Source organism: Chiroxiphia lanceolata, chromosome 4 (genome assembly GCF_009829145.1).
Source record: "Chiroxiphia lanceolata isolate bChiLan1 chromosome 4, bChiLan1.pri, whole genome shotgun sequence".
NCBI classification, from domain to species: domain Eukaryota; kingdom Metazoa; phylum Chordata; class Aves; order Passeriformes; family Pipridae; genus Chiroxiphia; species Chiroxiphia lanceolata.
Window position 1 is genome coordinate 72001410 of NC_045640.1, and position 21403 is coordinate 72022812.

Below are 21403 nucleotides of genomic sequence, written 5' to 3' on the forward strand. Positions count from 1 at the left end.
TTTATTCTTTATGGGAAGCAAATTCCTCCACCTTACTTTAAAACATTTGGCACTTGCAATTCTCAGACAGGATGATGGACTAGATGGTCCCTGGCAGCTCTTGCCATCCAGCATACCTGTTCAAGCTGACAGGAGTCAGAAAACACCTAAGACTACCTGTTGCTTACTCTTGGATGCTGCTGCTGCTTACAGGTGCAACTCTCTCCCACTCCCTTCTCTGACTGCTAATCTATTAAACGAGCAAAGAAGCAACCACCCTGGTTTCACAGGCCTGAAAATATGGCAGATCTGCTACATAAAACAAGATTATTACAGGCTGAAAAAAGGTGCTAATCTACTACTTGAGGTTTCTGCAGTTGCTTTAGACCTCTTAGTTTGCCAGCTTCCTTTTTCACGCAGACAGGAACGGATGCTGGGTTCAGCTTTTCAAGAAATTCCCCTCTTTCCCCTCTGCAGTTGACAGGAAATTTCTGGTTTGTTGACTTGGATGGTATTTGGCGAGGAACCCGTAGAATGTATTTTTGGCAGAATGAATGCAATCTGAGAAGGGAAAATTCAAATAACTGAGCGTGGGAGGAAGCACTCAGAGTGCTGGATGCCCAAATGATCTGTAAAGTAATCCGGACCATTGTTAAATGGAATTCTGACTGCTGCAGGAATATAAAGATATTCTCCACCGTTAAGAAACACCACCGTTTGCAAGACATGTCAGTCAAAGAAAGTAACCAGGCTCTGGATCCAAGGTTAATCCCACTGCTGTCCCCTGAACACCGTGTCTCACCCCCTCTGCAGGGGCGGTTGGCCGTGGCAGGTGGCACTGCGACTGAAATCCTCTCACGGTGACGGGAGACTCCTGTGTGGGGCTACTCTGATCAGCAGCTGCTGGGTGCTCACTGCTGCACACTGCTTCAAAAGGTGGGTCTCCCTGCAACAGTGCAGTTGTTCTGGGTATAGGCAAAAGCATTCCAGTTCCAGCCCACAGAAAACTGTTCCAAGGGTTGGCCTTTTGGTTTTAAAAAACCCTACCAACCAACCTCCCTTCCCTCAATACGAAACCAAACAAAACACCCTACTACATTGGAATTATTCTGGGTGTTATCACTCACGTGATTTATATTCACAACTTCAGCATTTTCATGAAAAAATGTTAACACTTTAACCTTCTGTTCCAACAAAACCGCAGGTTGTGGCTTTCAGGTTATAGTGTAGACAACAGAGAAAACACCAAATACAGGGACTGTAGTATTTCAGATTAATTTTGGTAATGACAGATATTGGCAGTGATAGACATTTGTACTGTAACACAGCAGGAATTCATTGCTGATGAAGTTGCTGAAGTATAAAAGCATCAACTTGCACAAGAAGGAAGCTGGTCTAGCATTGTAAGCTTTCAACAGTGATTATTTCATTGGAATGGGCTAGAAAGAAAGCATAGAACAGCACTGCAATTTTGAGAGGATTTGCTTGAATTTGCTCAAGTGGGCTGCAAATGTTTTAAATTTGGACTTTGGGTATTTCCTTTCACTCTCTAGTAACTCAAATGAAGAGTCAGATATACTTTTACTCGAATGCAGAATGTTACCTTTGCCCAGCACCAGATGCACATCTTTTCATTTTTGTGAAATCATGAAGGACTTTTCCTGGTAATATTTCAAGCTGAAATGGTCAAGCTCAGTAAAATTTCTGCTACTTCCAACTGATGTTCCAGTTGTTTCTGTGGAACTACGAAAGCATTTCAGTTCCTTTCATGAAAATTCAGAGACAATGGCCTCCTATGCTCCTGTTCATCATCTCTATAGTGATTACCAAGGATGACACGTAAGCTTTTGAAAAAGCCTTTGATTAGAGGCTTGAAAACAGAATGTGCTGCCAAGGAAGGCCCATTTTGGATACTTTGCTGAACATCCATATCATGGGACAACAGCATGACTGGAGCAAAATACACTGGGATACTTCCAGATGGGCACAGCCACTCAAGGGTCTGCTACAGGCTACCCTAAAACTGTTTCACGTGGCCTCAGTGACCAAAGTATTGTTTGGCCCCATATGTTGCATTAAAACTGCAATTAGCCCTAAGCTTGCAGCTCCAACAGCCTGGGGATGCACTACTGTTCACTGTCAAAGAGAGAAGGAGCCTTTAGCTCTGAGCTGTCATTGAACAGCCTGGGCTTAACTTCCCAGTGAGCTCAGAGTGATTTTAAGGGGATAGGTTTCCAAGAGCTATCTATAGATCAAGCGCCTTCTTCACATATTTTCCGCAGGCAGACAAGAGAAAGGCCAGTATAGCATTTCTCATATCCCGGAAACTGGAACACTGCTTAGGTAACCAAAATGGGCTCATCTGTACTAGGGATAAAAATTAAACACAGAATCCTTCACAAGTAGTATAGTGGTATTACTGGTTTCTGTAATTTCATAGACACATAATTTAAGATCAAAAGTGGTTTGAAGCTATTTTTCATTTTATAACTCACTCATCTTATTATAAGTTTTGTTCAGAGTGATTCTGACACCTGTGGGCAATTTGAAGGTCTATACATTAAAAAGAAATTACTTCGGATAATTAGAAATATGTATCCTGTATAGAAGTTCATGTTCAGATGAACAGATGCTTGTTCACAGCCTACAGCTCTCTCCTTAGAAGCCTACAAGTGAAATGTTGTTCATGGAAGACCTGAAGATCTGCAGAATTAGACAAAGCAAACTTTGCAGGCAACCAAGAATGCAACCCACAACTAGAAGAAATATTCAGTGGTACAGCTATATATTGTGCAGTGAACTGTAATGTTCCTGCTTTGTCTGCTGCTCCTCAAGCCAGCTTTATCAAGCTATGGAGACCAGCACATTGCTGGAGGGTATAAAAAGAACAGGTACAGGTTAGAAGGTGACGGAACACTGCGGGGTATTTTCTGCAAAAGTATTAGAAATTTCCTGTTGAAGGCTATTCAGGAAAGGGACAATTCAAAGGAAAAATATTTCTATTAGCTTAGCCAGATTTTAAAATAAATACATGTACCCAACAGTACTCCCTTGTTCGAATTTTACCAAGGGCTGTGTGTCATGTAATACAAAAATCTCCAAAGGCATGCACAGAAAATTATTTCAGCCACAGTAATAATTTCTAATGCATTTACCATTTAGTCTATGATGTGAAAGAAATCATATGATCATATGATATGAAAAACAAGTCTAAGGTTTACAGGCCTTCTGTCACTTTGACAATAGGTGTTGTGATGCACATGTGCTTTGTCTTCCTTACTGTAACTTCAGTTGATGTAAGAGGTTTTTATCAAGTTATCTAAGCCTCCAGAATTTCTCAACCAACCTACAAAGCAGGCCTGAACATTGTTTTCATTCCAATAATTATTTGGACCATCACAATGATGTTAGCACTCAGTTTTTCATTGTAATTACTGACAGTTTGTGTTACCCTAACTAAATACATTAATAGTGCACACCTTGCACCTTTGAAATCAGTGTCGGTCATGGCAGATGGTCATAACAAACTTGCCTGTGAAAATATACAAAAAGTACGGAGCCCAATCTGAAAATTCAGAAGATTTTTGTATTTGTACTTGAATGTCAATCTAAACACCTGACAGAGCATTTTTGCTCTTTAAAAACATCTCTTGGTATCATTACTTATGTGAATAATAGAGACCCTGACGAAATCTGTTTGCCTGCTTAGGACCTGACTTTGCATGAGCCAGCCCTATTTGTTTTCACCTCAATCTCAGGTATGGCAACAACACTCGGAATTACGCTGTGCGAGTCGGAGACTATCACACCCTGGTACCAGAGGAGTACGAGGAAGAAATTGGAGTGCAACAGATTGTGATGCATAAAGAGTACAGGCCTGACAGCAGCGACTACGACATTGCCTTGGTGAGGCTACAGGGCCCAGAGGAACAGTGTGCCAGGTTCAGCACCCACGTCTTACCTGCCTGTTTGCCATTAAGGAGAGAGAGACCACAGAAAACTGCTCCCAACTGTTATATCACTGGATGGGGTGACACAGGTAAAAATGTTTTAATGATTTCCATGTGCCAATCATGCTATCTGAGGCTGCTTTTAAAAAAACATAAATCTCAGAGACTTAAAATAAGAAAATGCTCAAAATCAAACAATTGTACTGTTTTTGCATAGGGGAATACTTTCTCTCCTGATCCTTAACCAGGAATGACAACATTTTATTGACTGAATTCAGTTTGTGTTTGAAAAGCAGCCATTAACCATGTCACTCTAAATCAGAGACCCCACCAGTAAAATGGCCTCATTTAGACTGACAAGCCCAAATAAAAAGCTTATTTGTCGCCAGGCACACCCTGTGCAGCAGAATATCACCCCCTGCCTCAGTACATAACTAACAGCTCTAACACAGGGTTTTAAAGGTAAGGAGCATGCATGTTTTAATTTTGGAATGGTTATTTAAATTACACTACTTCAATAGAAAAAGGGACAGAAAATATAGATGAAATAGAATTTCAAGTGACATTTTAGTCTCCCTTGTTACCACTGACACTTTCAACCAGCAATTAGATTTAAGTAAGAGAACATCTTGCCAAAATTTATGAGAGCCACAGTGCAATCTGCATTGCAGGCTTCTAGTCACTTTTTCGGTCAGTACAAGATTCTCCCTCTTCAAAGGTCTTTGTCCTTTAAATGTATTACTAATTGATAACCATGTTTTACTTTTATGTTTTTATGGTGCTGAATACAGTGCAAGTCAGCAACCACACTTGAGCCTTTGTTCCAGTGACTCATTCAAACTGGCAAGGAGACAAGGCGGCACGGCCAAGTATCAGTTCTTCCTCTTCACAAGCACTAATCTGCGTGCACAGATGTCTGGGTCACTGTACTACAGTAAAGGAGACAGACTTGGAGGGTGGCTTTTTTTGCTACAAACAATTGTTAATTCATTGCCTAGCTCTGTCTAGCCTTCCTACATAAATTCACTGGAAGTCCTACAATATTGTTAACTTAGGACATCTATTTCAGGAAACATTAACCACAGCAATAATTGGCTTCAATTATGGTAAGAAATTACATCATCCAGTACCTCAGCTGACATTTCACACTTACTGTGTGAATCATAATTACTTTACAACTATTAAGATTTTACTTTAAAAAGGCCAAACCAACACTGTTTTTCATTTTCCATGCTTCCACCTGAAAAAGAGGTGCAAGCTATAGAAAAGAAGTACAAAGATCCAAATTTGGATGCTCAACTTGGAAGCCAGCAGAAGATGCAGCACCTATCAGGCTGGGCTAGACTGGATTTGAACTGGTGATGCAGGAATTAGGTATTTCTATGACTTTACTCTCCACTGCTCCAGACTCCCAAAAATTGTTTCCCCATGTAAGTATTGAAGTATATACTCTTGTAGAAGACACAGAGTGCTTGGAACGAACCAAACTCCAGCCTTGGAAAGATCCAGAGAACACAAGCTACTTTTTTTTTAAGCATCTATATTTCACATGTACAATAAATATTTTAGTACTATATTTAATGCACAGTAGATTTTTTTCAGTAGTCTTGCTTCAAGTCATGTTATTTAAGGACAAAACAGTGTGAAGACTGAGAGCATAAACTGGATTAAATCCCATTTATGTTTCCAAGACTAACAACTGTAATGAGACAATAATTTGGGTTTTCTTTTTAGGACGGGCTTATTCAAGAACACTACAACAGGCTGCCATCCCCTTACTTCCCAAGAGGGTATGTGAAGAGCGCTACAAAAGAAGATTCACGGGAAGAATGCTCTGTGCTGGAAATGTCCAGGAACAGAAACGTGTTGACAGCTGTCAGGGAGACAGTGGTGGACCACTGATGTGTGAACGTCCAGGGGAAAGCTGGGTTGTGTACGGTGTGACCTCCTGGGGCTACGGCTGTGGGGTCAAAGATTCCCCAGGTGTCTACACAAAAGTATCCTCTTTTGTGCCCTGGATAAAAAGTGTGACCAAACTATGAATGTCTGGAATGAAAACCAAACTTTGAAGCAGGACAAGTTGAAGGGCACAGACAGTGCACAGCTGGGGCCCACAGTGGGTGGAAACAGACACATTTTCCTGATACGTGTGTTTTCCTTTTTGTTAAATCCAAGCTGTATACACACAACCTTTCCAGTTAGGGATTACTGTCCTCTGTGGTAAGGAAGTTTATATATTGCAGGAATGAGTTACATGTATCTGAGGGGAAAGTGATAGCCAGCTGAGAGTAACACTGGAGCAGGACAGCTGGAGAGTTCACTGGGAGACTCACTGTCCACGGGAAGACTGCAGTAGCTCCAAGCTATTTATGCTCCAAGCTTCTCTAGAATTAATTACAGATCTCAATTAATCTTCAGTCTAGTTTATTTAATCATTTCTTGACTGTCTGCCTATTATCCCTATGATCTTACACTCAGTCCTCTAAATTTGACTCATGTTTCAGCAGCTAATGAGATCATTAGCAGATTGATTCTTGCTAAGTAATTCTGAGTATGTATTAAATGTTAGAAGCTAAATAATTGCCAATAATCAGATCCCCAGCTATTCTGATAAATTGTCTCACAGTTTAGTGTGCAGAAAGTACATTCCCAAGTGAAACAGGTAGTACACTTGACTGTTTCCTCACAAACATCCTGCACAGCTGCAAGAGCTAAATCAAAAACAAATGAACACTTATTTTCCTTCCTCTAGATAAGTAACATTTGTCTGATTTCTCAAATTTGTAATTTTGAGTAAATACAGCATTTTGGAGAGGATTTACTTATCCTGTTTACCACAGCGTCAGACTAAAAAATATCCCGCTCTTCTCATTGCTGGGCTTTACTTTAAGTAGTGCAAAGAACCTCTGTCAATCCTACAAGAGAAAGATGTTGAGCCAAACCTGTCTGACAAGGTCTATAGTCTTAAACTCCTGTTTTCTACAAGGTAATATTTAGACAGCTCACTCTTACTTAGTTGCAGCACTGGTTCAGGTTGATCTTTACAGGAAAGCTGAGTTTTCACTGACTTCTAAAGTATTGACACATCTTGATTCCATTTAATCTCTTTTTCCAAATACTGTTCCGTATGCTGTAAAAACTTTGACAACTTATTATAAAAATGCATCAATAACCAGCTTACTGTCCTTCTAGAAAGGGTCACCCCACTGAACCTAGAACACAGGACACAGCAGGTTATCATCATCTTAGTGCAACACTAACAGGATCAGCCTGTGACTGCAGTTGAGAGGCAGCCAGGACAGCTCAGCACCATCTCCACAATCCCTGTCAAAGGCCATTCTGACCATCACAAGTGTGCTCTGCATATTCCATTAACAAACAAAAAGATGAACTGAAAAGCTCTGTGGGCCATGAAACACTCCAGCGTGACAAGTGTGGCAGACGTGTCACCACCTCGTGATTGTGCAAACTGTGACTAGCAGTGACTGTTTCCCTGTTCCCTATTCCCCAAACACTCTATGACATGTTGTGTGGTGTCTTGTGAAAAAGTGGGATGCTTGCATTCATGCTCTAAGTGGGCAATCATTCATTTCTGTATGGTTGTGTGTCTCTGGTGTTATAACAAACACCCACAACTCAACTGCATACAAAGGGGCATTGATATTGCAGAAGCCCATGTGATTGAAAACTTGGCTCTTAATTTCTCGCTGACCTCACACATAAGTTTTCAAGGTTCATGACTAATTTAAATATCTTATTGGAAAAATGGTGCTAAACTAGTACATGGGGTGCTTTATATTTTAGTTCTCTGTAATTCCATGCTATTTGAAATTGTGTGAAGTGTATTATTTAAAAAGATGTCAAAAATCACAGTACTGTGACCACCTGCTGTTAGACCAATATGAAAGACTGTGCTAATGAACATTGAAACCATTACACTTTTACTTATATTTAGCCCGTTTAATTACAAGGGAAGTACGTCTGTCAAAATGTATCCACTTGTACCATCCAAGCTTTGCTATACAAGACCATTGAGACTTATGGTGAAGTAGTCTATTAGTGCAATATATGCATTGTGTACAGGGGAAATAATCTTTTAGAAGTTGCACCACAGAAATACGATACTTGGGGGTGGGATTAAGCCTGTGTACTAAGTGTAGTAAACAGATTTAGTACAGTAGTTTGCTAGTACTGCTCTTTAAATAGGATGCTTTATTAGATTTTAAAATGTTGCACTACTGTTTCCATGCTGAGCATGCCTTTCCAGTTTCTAACATAAAATGAAATTGTCTCCATGTTATGCCATTCTCATTTTTGTTCAATGAGCCTGATGATGTACATGTAAACAATAAAAACTGCCACACTGACTACAACTTCTGTACATTAATACTGTGGATGTACAAGCAGGTGCTGCAGGAACATCAGCTGGGTAAACTTCATGTGAGCTTTATTAAATGAGAAAGGGTGCTCTTGAAACTATTTTATTCAAAGCCTATAAGCTTGGGCTATTTCCTCAAAAAGGGAAGTTTGTCTTGTATGACAGAATTCCTTCCCACTGTGTTAACTCACACCAGTCAGGCTGTCACAAATAAGTTAATCCTATACTCTTAAAACTGCCTAAGAATTTTTACACCCTTGCTGCTCTCCCCTCAATTCAACATTTTCAATAAATGAGGTTGTATAAACCCCCCTGCTTTTCAGCCTATGCTAAGGTTTTTTTCTATTAAACAGGTTGGCCACAGTGTTAACAGCGGCATAAACTACTGGCACTTGGCACTTCTACTACCAATGACCGTCCTGAACACCAATCTACAATCTATTCAGGCTCCTCGACACTGTAAAGACTTAGTTGGATGCAGCCCTCTCAGCTTCCCGAGTTTTTGTTCATTTTACAGAGAATATACAAGAGCAGAAGCATCACTGCAACTGACACACAAAATCAATTAAATTTATCCTGACCCCAAAAAACTTCCCAAAAATGGCACTTACCTGGAAACCACAGAAAAACCAAGATCCCATTTTATAACTACATGCAGAACCACCTAGAACCTTAGCTGCCTTAGTTCCAGAAATACTCACAGCACTGTAACAGCTGGTATAGAACAAAAGGTCAGTCCTCAATATTCTCCATTTTCAATGCTACCACAACTATTTCATGCCTTCCTGTGCTATAGTATTTATATTCAAGAAGATCCCTGGAGAAACCAATCTCCAGCCCTACTCCTGCTGCTTCCAATTCATTTACCTACACGTGGTCACAGCCAGGCACAAAAAAACACCAAACACTAAAAAATTAAGGAAGTCACTTTGCATCAGTGTGCTTTGCCACAACAGCAGCACTTTCCTGCCCACACCTTGTTCTGGGACAGCCCCAGACCTCTCCTGGCCAGTCTGTCTAGCATCCGCTTGTGGAAGGTAAGATGTTATTTTCTGGAAGCACTAAGGTTACTACACAAGCCAAGTCCTCTTGGAGAAAAGGAAACTCAAAGTACACACTCAGGATTGTTGCCTTCCAGGCTTGGCAGCCACGAGCTCGGAATGCCAAGCAGTAAGGATGTCATATGATAGAGCTGTTTAAAAGGAGAGAGTAATCACACACCACCAGTTAAACAGGTGTGGTATCACTTATTAGAAGTTCACACAGAATATACATTCAGCTCTACTTCCACTGTGGCAGCAAAAGTATACGCTTGAAAAATAAGATGATGTTTCCTATGACAGTTCCTTGATCTCCCTACCAAAACATAACACTGCCACCAGAAGTAATTTCCACAGATCTAATCCCTGTTGTAACTAAGAGTCCACACTTCCACTCCATCCACTCCCAACAGGAATTCCCACCTCAGCTGCCAAACACTTAACAGTAATTACACTGCCTGCTGATGATCTCAGTTCTAGCTTCACAGACTTTGTTTCCCAGCCCATTCAAAGCCTCCTTACCCTAAACCTCCTATTTGGAACAATTTGCAAACAACTTTCCTTATTAACTGGAAAATATTCTACAGGAGACTGTGTCAGCAGAGGTGTGTTAGCTAAGACTGTAAGTAAAATGTTCTGATTTTGCAGTGATTCATCATCTACTGGAGCTCCATCTGTTTTTGTGAATACGGAGCCCCCAGGAACCGCAGCTGAAAAAGCAGCTATATTCAAAGTCGCTGTTTCTGCCCTGAAGCAGCAACCTCTGATCAGAGTCATACCCCTCCTGGAATGGTTCCCAGACAATGCATCCGCCACCTGAAACCAGGGATTCTGCCAAAAGGTGTATCCCCAGAACAGGCAGATTTGGCACGTGTAAGTCATTCCAATGAACATGTGCAGGTCTAATCTTGGTTACCAGCAGAAAGAAAGAAACCACACCTGCAGCCAAAGTCTCTTTATTGATTTATTCATACATCTGAACGCTTTATATTGGCACAGATACCAAAATCACAAGTTTCCACATTCATTTTCTAGACTTCAAAAACTTACCTTTGGCTTCTGCAGTACATGGACACTTTTTGCAACCACGTTTCTAACACACTTCAGCAGCAGAGGAGCCACCACTGAAGGTGCACGTGTCACTGGATTTAATACTACTGCAGCGTGGTCGGCCATAGGACAGTGCAGCACGGCCACTGAACTACCAAAACCATTACTGTCATCGCTCAACACTTTGTGACAGCCCAAGGAGAAGCAGCACATCCCTGAAAGCTGCACAAAACGGGCTACTTGTCCTAACTGTACTCGTATAGAAGCAGCCAAGGCTAATTTTAGGCACAGTAAGCTGTGTTCCAGCCCCTCTTTGCCAGGATGAGGAGGACTGCAAAATCTCTCATTAAAGCTCCAAATCTGAACTTTATTTAAAAATCCAGGTTAAGATCTAGCCTAAAATTAGCTTTTTCCAGCTCTGCTTGATAACCAGAAATATTACTGCTCACAAAAGGCATCAATTCCAGAAAATTAAAAAGATCCACCAACCCCCCCAGTAAAAATTAAAATTTTAGTCACAGTTACTCCTAGAATTCACATGTGGAATTTAGCCCCATCTTCTTCTGTCATCACAACTCAAGAGTGTTTTTCCCCTGTAAAAACAAGTTTGAGGCAGTTTAATATTGCTACCGGGAAAATACACAAGACAGGAAACAGACATCACCGAACAGCAGGATGCGCTGAAACAACGCTTTTAGTATCGACCTCGTGTCTCCCTCTGCTCCTGTAACTGCAGATTCTGCTTGGCACTCACGTGCTTATTGAAAAACACATTGCCCTTGCACAGAATATCCCCGAGAAATCTGTGAATTCGGATGCCTCTAGTTTGGCAAACAAGACTACTGCCAGCGTGACTTTTATGCTAGGAATAGTGGGTTTTTTCTGACGCATCTACACCCAAACCCAGTTTCTCCCGTCCCTCACAGTAATGCACTCAGGTTTTATTTTTCTGACAATAAACCACGTAAAAATGAAGCATGGCTTAGAATAAAACACCAAACCTATACCTATTTCAGAGAACAAGTCGTAGCAGATTAATCGCTAAACATAAATTATAAAATCGTTATTTTTTCCCGATCAAAATCTCACTCCTGAAGAGCTTATTACGTACTATACATCCAGTCACATACTTTTTGGGGGAGGATCTTCAAGAACAGATACGTCTCGATATTTTCAGCTTCTGGGTTCCTGTAAAATAAAAAAAAAAAAAAAAAAACCAAACTTTAAAAAATGGCTGTAATCGCTAATTGGGGACAAAAAAGGTGAAAACTGAAAACCAAACAACCAAAAAACATAATAGGGGGAGGCGGCCAGCCCCACGGCAGACTCGGTTTGTTACTTGCTACAGTCAACGACTCATACCCACGAGAAGGTACAAGTTGTGCCAATCCGCAAGGCTCTGCTCTTCCATGCCTAGGAAGGGAGTCAGCCACAGGCGGCAGCCCCCATGGAGTCATGGATCACCGCTCCCCACCCCGCCACGTGGCAGCCGCCATTTTCCCTCCCTCCCTCCCTCATGCGGGCCCCGGCCCCGCGCCGCCTCACGGCTTCCACCCGGCCGCCCTTCCCGTCACGGAGCCCACCTGCTGCTCGCCCCGCTTCTCTCCGCTCCTCTGCCGCGGCGGCTCCGCTGTGGAGGAGAGCGGGCCCGGTCCGCGAGCACCAGCACCGCCGGCTTCAGCTTCACCCTCAGCCTCTCCCTCAGAGCCTCGGCCTCTCTTTCGCTTCCCGCGCCCGCCGCGCGCCCCCTCACCGCCAACGGCCGCCCCGCGCGCCCGCCCGCGCGGACACCCCCTCGCCGCGCGACCGACTACTCGCGCGCCGGCGGCGAGAACTGGGCAGGGGCGGAGCTTCGGGGCGGAGACGTGGGCGGGGCCTCGGGCGGTGGGCGGGGCCTCGGCGCGCGCTGGGCGGCAACCCAGGGGCGGGGGCAACGCGCGAAATGTAAATGGCACCAACCCCTTCCTGGTGCTTTCTGAACGTACCGAGTGGCACCCTCGGGGGCAAACGGATTAAGGGATCCGTGGAAAAAGGGCCGCAGGTACTCTCCAAAGCAAAGCAGAGCCCTTGAGTTGGCCGAGACATCGGTGCTGCTTTACCTATGTGGATATACGTGTGTGTCTACGGGTATTTGTGCTCGGTCCAGCCATAACCACTAGAACGATCGTGTTTGTTATTTGATAGCCATGGACTAAGAAGAAAGGTTGTGAAAGGTGTGCTAGAAAAATGAAGCCATCCCTTTAGGTGAACACCTTTTCCAGTCCATATAAGCAAATACTTAATTTGCAGGTTAATGCTGGCCAAATTCCCACACCCTCAATTTTAATCAGTACAGGGTGGAATGCAATAGAATAGAAGTGACCAGGTCATTTCAGTTGGCAGGGACCAACTGCCCAACCACCTCAGGGCTGACCTAAAATTAAAGCCTGTTGTGGGGCTTTTTCCAAACGCCTCTTAAACACTGACAGGCCTGGGGCATAAACCACCTCTCCAGGGAGCCTGTTTAGAGTCTGGTCACCTTCTATAACAAAATGCTTCCTGATGACAAGTCTAAATCTCCCTAGTAACTGTACCTTTCAGAGCACAGCATCTTATTTAACTATTATTTGTCATCCTCAGCCTGGTGAAGACACAAGCTCAATGTATGTTTTTGAAATTATCACTCTTACTTTGTCTTAAACTCCTCCTCCATTCAGGTTTCCCTAGTCCTTGGTTTCAGCTGTTGACTGCCCTCCTGTTCCTGGCATTTATCCTTTCATGCTGACTTGTGCTGTCTTCATCCATGTGGTGCACAGAGACAAAAAAAAATAGTGTCTTTTGCCTTTGAGCTCTAAGAATTTGGAGACTTGAAGAACTAAAGAGAAATATTAAATGAAAGCAGATAAATTGGAGAGAGAGGCCAAGCAGGTATTTGCAGCAAGGATCTCTTCCCTTTGCTTACTACCTATTATTACTTTATCACTTCACTTCTGTTATTCTTAATAGATTATGGAGATGGGTATTATAAAAGAAGCTTAGACTACTTAATTATAGGTTGCATCTTATCTCTGTAGTGAATGGAGTATGTTGTTAACGTAGGTTTCCTGTTTTCCACACTCCTGTGAAGATATTAAGCAGCTTTTGCCCAGCTAGATAAGTACATTTTTCTATTCTGAATGTATTGATAACATACTGAATTTTCCTTTAGACATTCATACCACATTTTAGAGGTTTCTCCTAAGAAGGGTTTTCTCATGTCTGTGTAGGCTGATGCATTGGCACAACCACTGAATCCCCAAGGCAAGTAATTTGAATAAATTCTGGTTGTTATCTTACAAACAGCAAACTCTGGAGACGTTTCTCCAGCACATTAGCAATTTCTGGCGCAAGAAATAAAAAGTAAGCAGGAAGCAAAAGCAGTAAAACGAGCAGCTGCATAAAGCAGCAATATTCACTCACAGCAAGAGTAAGCAACATTTTTCATTTCTGAAAACATTTCATGCTGCTCCCGTGCTGCTGGATTGTGTCGTAGCTCAGTGTCAAGCTGCGATAGCTGATAACCGACCTGGAAAAGGACAACTTCTGTGAACATGAAAGGCACTTCCACGCAGCACTACATTTTCTTATCAGAGTTTATTGTTGCACTTCAAATACCATGCCACTATCAGAATAATATCTATTTTTTTTATTTAAAAAAACTCTGAGAAAAATGTTTCCAGCAATATTCATTCAATGTGAATGACAAGAGTATTACATCTATAAACATCGAAATATCTATTTAATTTCTTCCTGAGGAAGTTTCACATTTTTAAGCAATGAAAAAGGATATTCTGTACAAGATAGTCTGCAAATCATTCAAACTAATTCTTTCTGCACAAGTAGAACTGGGAAAATATCACAGTATTTTCAGGAATGTTTGCTCAAATAATTAGGTAATTGAGTATCAGGCTCTGTGTTTACACCCCCCCAAGTGGTCATTTTCTGCTCATAACCACACACTGGTTTTTAATGGCACAGAGGTCTGCAGAAAGCAAATTTCAGAATCTGATTTCAGAAAACAAAGGCAAAGCTCAAATAATCACGCAGTTGTCAAAGAACTTGCTTGTGCAGTTACCTACCAGGGGAACAGAAACCATGGCTGTGTTACCAGCCACAATCAAACATCTGACTTTGACTCGCAAACAGAAATTCATTGTAAGAAATCAGTAATTTTTTTAAGAGTATTAATACTGATAGTCTATTTCTGGAAACCAAATACTGGTTGTAGGTAAGCTGTGAAGAGAGAGGTTAAACTTTGCCAGATAACTCATGTGGTATGACTTGCTTACTCTGCTGTACTCATGTCCATCCTATGACACGGGGAATAACTCATCTAAGCTGCTGCCTGCATGCTGTGCTCAGCCTCCTCATCCTTCACCAAGCTGACTGTATGTTAAAAGTCACTCTGTTTTTTAAAGGCTCCTGTTAAATGTAAGAACATATTTAAGTAGAATAGCTCTGGAGAAAACAGATGTGGCTTCATATCTTTTATAAAAAAGCGATAATCCATCCAAGGCCAAGGTCGTGCATGTGGAGGACTTATTATGCCAGTGCCTCATGGTGACCACAGTTGGGCTGTACAATTTCCCAGGGGACAATGTGACCAATGTGCATGTCCCCATCACTGCTCTGGCCTTGGCTGCCCACTCATTCCCATTCTTCTCCCAGGGAAGGAAGACAGAGAGGAAATTCTTTAAAACAAAGAATCAACTTATGAATGTGGCTGAAGGCCATTCCTCCTGCATGTAGGAGGCACTCAAATCTCCGTGCAGACGGTTCTCTCACCATGAAAAATATCAGGCACTTGATAGGTGCCCAAGGTTTTTCCCATTTTCTTCTATTTTCTAATTGTTCCACTGAAGAACGTGGAGTAACTGAGGCAGCAGTGAACAACAGGAGCTTTGTGCAATCCCTGTGGATTTTTTAAAAATGTTTGAGTGATGTTACATCAGGTTACATCAAGGGTAAAATCAATCATGCCGGGATGAAAACCCCAGGTATTTTCTCCAGTTATTCAATTTAGTTGTAACAAATCTATATGGATGCTTGCAGGAAGCATGAGCTGTCCATAGCAGGCAGAGTATTTGCTTTTACAGATGTTCAAAATCCAGAGTATTTCTTTTATCAAATAAGAAGTATTTTAAGACAAGTCAGCTTTTGAGACAAATCCACACGACAGTGAATATTTAAAATGAAATGAAAATTCTCATTCTGTCTAATAAATAATAAAGATGTTCATCTTAAAAAATGTCTACTCTAGTAGGTCCTCATCATTAATCATGCATATTTTCCCTTAGCAAAAATGTGCTGTGTAAAGAATACTGGTATATACAGCAAATTTGTCTAGATTTTTTTCTTTACAGGCTTATCAAAACAACGTATTACATAGACAAAATCAATAAATAAAGATTACCAGTTAGAGGTACAGTAAGGATCTCAACATCTGTTTTCTATTGAGGGAATAAGAGACTGGTTTCCATTCCATTACCTTGAAAGTTAAATCATATGATTACAGGAATGTCGTAAAACAGCACTGAGACACAGAAAGTTTTTCCACCATTTGATGCATGTTTTTAAGTATTTGCCCTAAAACAAAGTATGAAAACATTATAAGAGCTACTGTATAAAACACTGCATTTAGTACTGTAGTTCTCTTTTGTTTTCACTACCCCTTCATGCCTTTAGAAACACTCGGAGCCAAAGTTCAGTGCAGAAGCATTAAGGTCACACTCAGCTGAAACTTCTTCCTCAACTTTTAATATCAAATATGTTTAAGATGTTTGGAATCAGGACTCATATTTTCTTCTCGAAGTCTGATAGAATTTTGCAGCTGATGTAAACTGAAGGTTACTGAAATGTGCTACAATTTTGATAAGGTTGAAGGATCTTGGAAAGCAAAAAGGCAAATAAAAGAAAAAATAGTAGTGCAACTTAAGGCAATAAAAGTATGGATCTGTTTCTGCTCTTTTTGAGTTTTTCATCCGTTTCAGTGCAGATACACCTGATTCACAGCAAGCCTGTGAGTGCAGTGCCTGGATCTGGCTGCTCACAGAACCAGGAGTTTGTTCCACTGCTCCAGTTTGGGTCACAATTGTTTAAGTCTAATACTGCTCATTTTTATGGACTATACTGCAATTTTTGTGCTTTACATGTCCAAACAAATTTCTGTTCAGATAATGGCTATATTCTAACATTTCAGTCAGTACAAGATCAGACATAATTATGGACAAAAGTCCTTACCACACTGTAAGGGTTTGCTGTTACAGGATATAATCACAGGTTCCTATGATAGTTTTGTTTGTTTGAGTTTGGTTTTCTCTACACTGCTTTTGACTGTGGCTTCCAGATTTTGCTCTGTGTATTTAGTTGCTGTGCACAGCTAAATCATATATATCATATAAACAGTACTTCTCACCTGTGTTTGTACACACTTTGGGTATTACCAAGCTGATTCCAAAGGCAGAAGTACACTTGGCATTTTGTGCTACATTAACTTTTCTTACCTTATGCAACACAATAATCAAATAGTAAGAAAAACTGTCAGTGGCCTAACAATGGGCTACAAAACCTACATGAGACACAATACTTTTAAACTGATATATAAAAATGTAAATATTTACCATGAAATTGGACAGATCATGTATTTCTGACGCTTTTACCAGCTGTAAATAACTTCCACATTTGTGCACAGTAGTCCACAAGTCCACAGGCCCAGAAATGTTTGTAAGAAAGATCTGGCCCATCAGAGCTCTAAGAAATGCATGTATTTTTTACAATCCACATGCCAGCATATGGAAATAATTTCTATCTTTTACACTTTTTTGAAGAGGTATATCTTACAAGACCTTCTGGTAGCTGCTGGAGAGTTTGGGTATGATGACTGAAGTGTGGAAGAGAGATTTCAAACAGCTGTTTTCCAATGCTATCTCACTTTCTGCAGCTCCTGTCTCAGCCACGATGGCAGGGGTTGTCCCAATTTGTGAAGAAGTTTTGACAGTTCCACATTGTGATCTCTGTAGTAGCTTGACAGAAAGGCCCTGCACTGATGGATACAAAAGGAGGCATTCTTATTTAATAAAAGGCTGTACTGCAGTTGCTGTGAATTTGATGTTTCAAAGTTTGTTTGACATGTGCCAAAACTTTACTTTCTCTTATACAATTTATATGGTTTTATGCTATCTACTGCATGCAAGTTTAAGCTCTTCAGTTAGGAACAGTTCATTTCCTAAAAGGTAATTTCAAAAGAAACAGAGGTCCAAATGAACACTGAAGTCAAGGATTTGATTCTACTCTCAGATAGTCATGTAAATATAGAATCACACTGAGGTTGATGCAGTTACTTTGAATTTACTGCACTGTGACTGAAATGAAAGCTTCTAAATTATCTTTGTGTGTAGACATGTATCAGTTAGTAACTTCATTTTGAGAAGTATTTAGAGTTGAAAAAGACAACAGTAAACAAATACAGTCTTGTCTTATCTCTGACCAAAATCCTTCTCACTCAATGATTTTGTGTCAGTATGACTCCACTGATGTGAAGTTACTTACAATTTAAGTACCAGGAGAAAAAAAATTCTGCCTTACTTGGTACATTAATTCTTACTGCTGTTCAAACTGTAAGTTTTTATTTGCATTTTAGTCAGGCTAAATGAAATGGGAATGCAGGACAGAATCAACATAAAATTTACTGGAGACTAAACTGCTGCAGCATTTGATCTGACACAGATTTCCTCATTTGAGCATTTGTCTGGGGAAGGTACTTAGAAAATTCATGGAAACAGAACTTGCCCTCTCTTAAAACTGGGTAAGAGTCTGCATTACTTGTCAGGGTCTAACTACTCTCACAGACAAGGGACCAGACAGAAATACAACTATCTGACCATGACTGAGGAAACACATGCACTGTGGAGCCCCTGCTGCTTAAGCCCAGAAGGTAAAGGGGACAGGGTTTCAGAAGCACTTCATTTGGTCTTCTCTCCCTTCTTATGGTTTTGCCTGCATCACGTCCCATATGTGGCAGCTGAATCCCTGCACAATGCCAATGAGCATTACAGTTTACCTCAGAATCCATAGGAGGGTATTTTCTGCCTTTGCTCTTTCCAAGACACTTTGTTTTTCCTTCTTCCAGGAGCTGACACCAGAATCCCTTATGTGAGTCGAACCTGAAACAAATATCTTGTGGTGTAAAAGCTGTAAAATACTTCGAGGAGGGTAAATCTCCAAAGTTTAGACTGAAGACTTAAAAGGGTAAACCTAAAGTTATCAGCCTTATTTTAAGGGCAACCAAATCTAAGTGTCAGAGTCCAAAAGGTCTGTGTGCACGTGTATTCATGAGGTACAGAGCAGACGTTACATGGCTGACTGATACCACTGACTCTGTTTTTCAGCTAAAGTCAAAAATAAAGAGAAACTAATGCTACTTCCTTCCTGTTCATGCATGTCAGCATTCCGTGTTCCACTTATGGAGGTAAAATTTCTTTTGACTGATCCAAAATTCCTACACAATTGCCACAAAGCTTTGTCTGTTTGTCAGCATTGAGTGGCTCAGTGGATGTCTTGTGGAAAATTTAACCCTGAGTTGTGTTCTGAGGAATACATCCTGCTGGCAGCTCAAACGAGTATGAGAGGCTTTATTTTGCAGTGACCTTACTTACACACTAACTGGTATTTTAGGAATGTAGGAATATGTGAAAATGATGAATTAATTAACTCACGTTAGGGCTTCAGAGTAATTATAGTGAGGAGAGACTCCCAGGAATTTCTGTACTTCATCCATTACGGTAGATGGGTCAGTTCTCAGCTGCTGTCCATCAATAATGAGCAACTATAACAGATAAAATAAGTGGAAGTTTAATTTAAAATTCATTATTTCGAGCTTCAAACTGAAACTTCCACCTCTGTCAAACTCCTTCATTACATGGAGAGTACTGCACCAGGAAACGATAATTGGTCCAGTTTTAATTATCATCATCATTAATGACCTGGGTAAATGGCATATTAATTAACTCTGAAATGATATTAAATTGGAAGGTGTTGTGACAACAGAGAAATAATAATGAAGGACCTAGAAAGATAAGAAATATTGGCAGGAAGTTGAGAGATTGGTCCAGCCAAGAAAAAATTATACTAATGGCTAGTACTTTTACAGAGAAAACATAAGGCTACCAGTTCTTCACAATCACTGTGGGATGTAAAATCTGGTAAAAATCTGCATGACAATGCTTATTGTTCAATATTCATTTTGGAGAAAAGCTAATGAAAACATAATGTAGAGAATTTCATAAGAGTACCATCATATTACAGTATTGTGTATCTCACTAAGAGAGATGCAAGGCTGGCTGAAAAGAGAGTATGTGGAGAATAACAGCAACTAGATGCATCAGAGCTTCCCTGGCACACTCTGGGAAAACAGAAGGTGCAGACTCCAGCCAACTTGTCTCAGCCAGAAGAGTCTTGGATAAACAGAAGGTCTGGATTGCAGCCAGCCTCCCTCAAGTGAAGTAACTTTAACTGTTGGGTGGGGAGCAGTGCCAGACACACTGCTAATGTCATGAAAATCCATTCCAGAAATAAATCTGCCAAGGAGATACTGATCATGTGATACTGTCTGCCTGGTTTTGTGTTATCACATGATGTTCAGGGCTTAGGATGTGCATCTATTGAGGCCTGATCCTACACAGGAGGGCCAGAAGGAGGATAATGATTTGTAGAATATCCCCGAGGATCAGCATTCAGTAGGCAAGGCTTTTACAAAGGTAAACTTTAAGACAGTATATATATATCTTTAAGGTTAGGATGTTAGGTTACAGTCTTATTCACCTGATAAGGTGGGAAGTAAGTTAGCCATCTTTCAATATGGATAGCGTACCATCCAGGTGCCAGGCATCTCTTCTGGAGAGCTCTGAGCTCAGAGGGGGCTCGAGGACCAGCTGTGATCACCTGATAGAAGCTGAATTTCAGAGCTGCAGGATCTTCGTGTGATCGCTGATGCTGTAAAAGAAGTTACATTGCTGGAAGGTTACGACCACAAAAGCTGGGAAAACCAGACAAAACTGGTTGGTCTTACTGACAAAAATTTCTTAATCTATCCTGTATTTTGAGCATGAACTAGATATAACTGTGTCTCTATAAACTAATTTCTAGATGTGCTATTTACATAAATTAATCAAATAGGCACTTTTACATGTTTATATTACAGGCAGACCTTTGAAAAGGTGGTTTCTGGTATTTCAACCCTTAAATACTTCCAGGATTAGGAGACTTACCTCAGCCCATGTGTGAGCACATATGGTCACTCACTGTCTGATGAACAAAAGCTTGCACTGTCCAAACCCTTTACATACATATATACTGAGAGCACACACAGAGAGGACTCTCAGGGTGGAAACCCTGAGTTGTGCCTGCCTGTGTTCTTCCAGGTCCGTACCTGGTACCAGGAATACGCCCGGTCCGACGGGTCGATGAGGATGGTGATGATCTTGGCCTTGGGGATGAGGGAAGCAGCTCTCTTGGGAGCTTCCTCAGAGTGGAAATAGTTGGCACTTTTCTCAAAGAGGAAGTCAGTGGTGACATTAGAAGGAGTGGGGAAGAAATCCATGTACCTAGGAAAGCAACATCATCCTCAGATTTACTTAAAAATCACATAAAGGTTGATAAATCTGTTAAGCATATTTTACTCTGGAATACCAACTTAAAATAAAAGCTAACTGCCATTACATTATATTTTTGATGATATTTTACTTGGTACTAGCTTTCTTCTCACTACATATAACTAGACATTGCAGCTATCTTTTTGTAACTAGATGAAAATGTTACAATATTCATGTATCTTCTTAAAATTAGCAAATTCTCACTTTTCAGTCAGAACAAACTGCTGAAGCCAAAAGCAGAAATTGAGTTTTCCAAATTTGCCCTTTTGCTGACATCAATTACAGTGCAAAACTGTAAGAAAAAGATACTCAGTATCAGAATTGCTTTCACTCAAAAGA

The 21403-nt window shown here is 40.9% G+C and overlaps 2 protein-coding genes and 1 non-coding gene across 17 annotated transcripts in view; 1 reads left to right on the forward strand and 2 right to left on the reverse strand.

Moving 5' to 3' along the window:
• Window positions 1-13540, forward strand: part of PRSS12 (serine protease 12) — a 39361-nt gene extending 25821 nt beyond the window's left edge. The window contains exons 11-14 of one of the 2 annotated variants that reach the window (XR_004356541.1): window positions 793-915; window positions 3738-4018; window positions 5664-6859; window positions 13530-13540. Coding sequence is in view for 1 of the 2 variants with exons in the window: in XM_032684918.1 (XP_032540809.1) it covers window positions 793-915; window positions 3738-4018; window positions 5664-5971 (712 nt within the window). In the remaining variant the exon portion in view is untranslated. Of the gene's footprint in view, window positions 1-792; window positions 916-3737; window positions 4019-5663; window positions 8303-13529 lie in introns of those variants that run through there. The other variant, XM_032684918.1, reaches the window with a different exon arrangement.
• The window catches only part of LOC116785433 (bifunctional heparan sulfate N-deacetylase/N-sulfotransferase 3), a 214030-nt gene continuing 202914 nt past the window's right edge, over window positions 10288-21403 (reverse strand). For 9 of the 14 annotated variants that reach the window (XM_032684910.1, XM_032684912.1, XM_032684907.1 and 6 more), the window contains 5 exons: window positions 20842-21016; window positions 20235-20405; window positions 19130-19239; window positions 18475-18577; window positions 13995-17457 (listed from right to left, as the gene is read on the reverse strand). In XM_032684910.1, coding sequence (XP_032540801.1) covers window positions 17338-17457; window positions 18475-18577; window positions 19130-19239; window positions 20235-20405; window positions 20842-21016 — 679 coding nt within the window. In that variant the 3' untranslated portion in view covers window positions 13995-17337. Of the gene's footprint in view, window positions 11586-13066; window positions 13252-13835; window positions 13942-13994; window positions 17458-18474; window positions 18578-19129; window positions 19240-20234; window positions 20406-20841; window positions 21017-21403 lie in introns of those variants that run through there. The other 5 variants (XR_004356537.1, XR_004356536.1, XR_004356540.1 and 2 more) reach the window with 5 other exon arrangements.
• On the reverse strand, window positions 11728-11858 carry LOC116786508. Its single transcript, XR_004356976.1, has one exon. It is a non-coding gene; the product is annotated as a small nucleolar RNA SNORA24 (small nucleolar RNA).